Here is a 4,858-nt window from a genome sequence, read left to right on the forward strand (position 1 = left end):
TTTCTTAGTTCATGTTTGTAGTCCATAATGATTGCATTCATCATGAGGGGTCAGTACCGGTGCATAATATATCTTAATTATTTTTATATTTCCCTCCTTTCCTCTCCCTCTCATAGATCTTTATTTCTCAGTTCAGCACAAACATACACCTACTCTGCAAGCACCCCCCACAACAACTAAATCAAGTTTGACCACACAGCAGAACATGTGGTCCATTCTGTTCTTTTCTGTTCTGAGCCACGATGAGCTGTACTATCTTGTTTTCTTTCAGTTACACAAATGCTGGTCCTTGTTCATTGCTGTATTCTCATCTGTAGTTTGAAGAGCATGCCTCTGCGTGCAGCTATGGACTACAAGAATGTCTGGGACATGGGGCTAGTGGGATTGCAATAAAAGAAAGTCAGGGCCACAGGCAGAGCTGGGATGGCCCTTCTGCCTGGGTCCTACTTGCTGGAAAACTCAATATTCCTGGCCCCTTCTCCCTCAGACACTGCAGGTCTAGTGGCAGCTGCCTGCTGGGGCCCATGATGCTTGCCCTATGGGCTGAGGTCCCTGTTCTCTCTTTGGCCCCCAGGGAAGAATGACATCTTTGGAGAACCTCTGAACCTGTACGCGCGACCTGGCAAGTCCAACGGGGATGTACGAGCCCTCACCTACTGTGACCTGCACAAGATCCATCGGGATGACCTGCTGGAGGTGCTGGACATGTACCCTGAGTTCTCAGACCACTTCTGGTCCAGCCTGGAGATCACCTTCAACCTTCGAGATGTGAGTGGAACATCTGAAGCTGACCTCTGTCCCCGGGAGAGCTGCCTGCTCCTCCTCCTGCTGTGAGGCTGCCCCTTCACTGAGTGGCCTTGAAGGTGCTGTTTCTCTGCCTTGGTTTCCCTGCCTGTCAGGTCATACTACAGTCACACCAGGTTGTGAAAGTCCCACATCATGCCTGGTCAAGGGGTAGAAATCAAGGAGGTGGGGGCTGGCATGGGAGTGGGGTAAGATTCCCCAGAGCAGGAGGCCCAGCCCCATTGCTTCTGTGTTAACAAGGGATCAGGGCTGAGGGTGGTGATGGGCCCTGATGCTGTTCTTGGTTCCAGACCAACATGATCCCCGGTTCTCCTGGCAGCACCGAGTTAGAGGGTGGCTTCAACCGTCAACGAAAGCGCAAGCTGTCTTTCCGAAGGCGTACAGAAAAGGGTGAGGTGGGCGAGGGGTGGGCAGGGAGGAGAGAGTGGGCCCAGGCACCTGAACCTTCCTGTCCCTTTCATGGTGCCCACTCCTCACTCCAGCTGTCCAAACAGCCAGCTTTTCTGGCCCCTTTGAGCTGATAGCTACTCCAGGAAGCTGCTTCTCAGCTCCAGGGCAGGTGAAGGGCTATTTGGTCCTCACAGGGCTGGGGTCTTGGTGAGTGCTGCCTTGAGCTGAGGGTAGGGTGGGGTGGATGCAGGACAAAGGAGGGCAAGGGGCTAGCCTCAGGGTATCCCAGGGAGCCCCACTCAGCAATGACACCACGGGTGCCCAGGAATTCCTAGAGTTCTCTGTGTAGTTGGTCAGGAGTGGAGAGAGCTACCCGGGGGACCCCCAGCCTAGACCCCCACCATTCCTCCCCTTTCCTCCCTACCCCCTGAGGCCCAATCTCTTTTCCCCCTACCCCACAGACCCTGAGCAGCCTGGGGAGGTGGCAGCCTTGGGGCCTGGTGGGGCAGGCGCAGGGCCAAGCGGCTGGGGCCCGCCAGGGACAACGTGGGGGGACAGCCCGTCCAGTGGCCCCTCCAGCCCAGAGAGCAGCGAGGATGAGGGCCCGGGCCGCAGCTCCAGCCCCCTGCGCCTGGTGCCCTTCTCCAGCCCGAGGCCCCCTGGGGAGCTGCGGGGCAGGGAGCCCCTGACTGAGGATGGTGACAAGAGCAGCAGCGACACGTGCAACCCCTTGTCTGGTAGGGGCGGGCCTGGCTTTGGGGTGGGGGCAGGGGCAGGATGGCGTAGCCTTTCTCTCCAGCCTCACCCCTGCTTCCCTTGCTGCAGGCGCCTTCTCCGGGGTTTCCAACATATTCAGCTTTTGGGGGGACAGTCGGGGCCGCCAGTACCAGGAGCTCCCTCGATGCCCCGCCCCCACCCCCAGCCTTCTCAACATCCCACTGTCCAGCCCAGGCAGGCGGCCCCGGGGTGATGTGGAGAGCAAGCTGGATGCCCTGCAGAGGCAGCTCAACAGGTAGGGAGAGTGACCCAGGGAGGTAACATGGACTGGGCTATGGGTGGGGGCATAGGAGTTTGCTCTTCCATCTCCTGGCAGTGTCCTGGGATAAAGGGAGTGTGACCCTCTCCTCCACTCCGAATTGAGCCAGGGACTACCCACACCAGGGTGCAGAGGGAGCCTGGGGTTGACCAGCTGCCTGACCCCACTCCCAGTAGGTCCTAGAGTTAGTGCCTGGCATCTCCATTTCTCCGCCCATCTTCCTACTCAGGGACACAAATTTGTCTGCTCTCCTTCTTGCCCCAGGCTGGAGACCCGACTGAGTGCAGACATGGCCACTGTCCTGCAGCTGCTACAGAGACAAATGACACTGGTCCCACCAGCATACAGTGCTGTGACCACCCCAGGACCCGGCCCCTCTTCTGCCTCTCCCTTGCTGCCCATCAGCCCCATCCCCACCCTTACGCTGGACTCGCTTTCTCAGGTGAGTTCTGAGCCCCTCTCCACAGCACCCTGACACCCCAGCCCTGCCTTTTCTGTCCTACCTTTTTTGTTTGCTGTGTCCTCAAACCTATCTGCTACCCTGTCTGCCCCACTCTCCCATTACCCTGTTTCTGCCCTCCTGTCACCCAGGAGCAAGGATGAAGGGGGCCACTGGGACTGGAAACTGGCAGCAGAGTGGTCTGGGCTCCCCTGGCATTACCTGCAGGTCCAGATCTGGTGCAGCCTGAGCCTGGGGCTGAGGTGGGGAGTGGCCCCTGGTTGCTGCTCTGCTCTTACTCCCTGTCCATCTTGGCCCTCTGCTCTAACTATGTCACAGAGCTAACATAGCCTGGGGGGCAGCACTTCCTGGTCCTGCTGGTGGTGGGTCTTAGATGTCCTTTGCCCTCTCCTAAAAGGACATATGTGTTCCTGGCCTGACTGCACCAGTTCCTGAGTTTGAAGAAAGGGGTTCCTCTGACTCCCAGAGACGGCCTGGGATCTGCACCCCGCCCCCTGCCTCTGGCACGGCTCCCCCTCCCATATGTTGCCTGCTCCTGTTTGCAGACACCAGGGCCCACGTCAGCAAATGTGCCAGTCTCCCTTCACAGCCTCCTCCGCAGGGATCTCACCAGCAACGCGTCAGCACCCACAAACCCCTCCCGCCTGCCCTGGCGCTCTCCCTGGCCTTCAGAAGCCTGGCCGCCAGCCTGCCTCCGACTCTAGGTCCTAGAGTTCTTTCTAGAATCAAAGGAAGGAACACTGTCTCTCTGTTCCTGCTTCTGTCTCAACTCATAGACTCCTTATTCCAATTTGGATTTGGATCCAGCTCCCATGTTTCCTGAGATGAGTCTGTGGCTTTGAGTCTTCCTGACCTGGGGCCAGGCCCCCTGGGTCAAGTGTAGGCCCCTCAGCAGCTCCCAGCTCCCAGCTCTTTGCCCTGAGAGTACATTTCTCTGCTTCCAGGCACAGTGCTTCACATTCGGGGTCCCTGTCCCTTTGTCTGCTAGGGCCTTTCTCCTTGACCCTCCAGAGCCCCCTTTGCCCACTTGACCCTCTTCTCTCTCTTCTGTCCCTGTTCTCTGTGGCCTTGATTCTCCTGTCCCCTGGCACCCCTTTCTCCTCCTTGGCTTCCTTGCCTGCTTATACTCTGTTCTTTCTTTGCAGGTTTCCCAGTTTGTGGCGTTTGAGGAGCTTCCCCCTGGAGCCCCAGAGCTCCCCCAAGATGGCCCCACTCGACGCCTCTCCCTGCCTGGCCAGCTGGGGGCCCTCACCTCCCAGCCTCTGCACAGACACGGCTCAGACCCGGGCAGTTAGTGAGGCTGCCTGGTGTGGACATGTGGCTCACCCAGGGTTCTGCGCACTGCCTGGCTGCTCCCCTCGGAGGCCCTGCCCAGGAGGCCCTGGCCGTGGAGGGAAGACTAGTGAAGGAGCAGCTCCTCCCCCGCCCTTGGGACCATCTTCTCCTGCAGTCCCCTTGGCCCCATTGGGAGGGGCAGGGCAGGGCCGGGCAGTGGACGGGGGGTCTGTGGTCCCCTCACTGCCCTGGGGGCATTAGCTGGTCTAACTGCCCGGAGGCACCCGGCCCTGGGCCTTAGGCACCTCAAGGACTTTTCTGCTATTTACTGCTCTTATTGTTAAGGATAATAATTAAGGATCATATGAATAATTAATGAAGATGCTGATGACTATGAATAATAAATAATTATCCTGAGGCAACTCGGTGGTTCTGGGAGGGTGCAGCCTGCACCTGCTGTGTTCCCTGTTCAAGTTCTGGGTGCAGAGATCCAGGTCTGCCAGGGCACCGAGGTCTGCAGGGCCACCCACATATTTGGGGTGGTGTTTGCCATGGAGGATCCTCCCTGGGGGTTCACACAGCCTATCCTCAGGGCTTCCCATGTGGCCCAGATTCAAGGTAGCAAAGAACCAGGTGGCCTCTTTGGGTTTAGATGTGTCGTGGTGGTCTGCTTCCCACACTGGTCCAGCCCCTTAGTTGGGGGCACACTGACTACCAATGCTGGCCCACACTGAGGCCACCAGTGTACACTTATCCACTTACAGAGGCCATCAAGCACTCTTGTCCCCCTTACATTGTCCTAACTTGGGACTTTCTTTAGCCTGAATGTGGCCTCTACCTCAACCCTCAATTTGGCCTCATCTTTCATTTTTAAAAAGATTTTGAGACAGTGT

The 4,858-nt window shown here is 57.8% G+C and overlaps 1 protein-coding gene across 3 annotated transcripts in view; it reads left to right on the top strand.

Moving 5' to 3' along the window:
• Kcnh2 (potassium voltage-gated channel subfamily H member 2) overlaps window positions 1–4,402 on the top strand; it is a 28,409-nt gene extending 24,007 nt beyond the window's left edge. Inside the window, exons 6-11 of one of the 3 annotated variants that reach the window (XM_010637578.2) lie at window positions 575–768; window positions 1,095–1,194; window positions 1,656–1,931; window positions 2,020–2,206; window positions 2,495–2,672; window positions 3,836–4,401. In XM_010637578.2, coding sequence (XP_010635880.1) covers window positions 575–768; window positions 1,095–1,194; window positions 1,656–1,931; window positions 2,020–2,206; window positions 2,495–2,672; window positions 3,836–3,985 — 1,085 coding nt within the window. In that variant the 3' untranslated portion in view covers window positions 3,986–4,401. Of the gene's footprint in view, window positions 1–574; window positions 769–1,094; window positions 1,195–1,655; window positions 1,932–2,019; window positions 2,207–2,494; window positions 2,673–3,835 lie in introns of those variants that run through there. The other 2 variants (XM_010637577.2, XM_033764465.1) reach the window with 2 other exon arrangements.
• The last annotated feature ends 456 nt before the right edge of the window (window positions 4,403–4,858 follow it).

The sequence above is a fragment of the Fukomys damarensis genome, unplaced genomic scaffold (assembly GCF_012274545.1).
Source record: "Fukomys damarensis isolate Sample0158 unplaced genomic scaffold, DMR_v1.0_HiC HiC_scaffold_16, whole genome shotgun sequence".
Taxonomy (NCBI): Eukaryota; Metazoa; Chordata; class Mammalia; order Rodentia; family Bathyergidae; genus Fukomys; species Fukomys damarensis.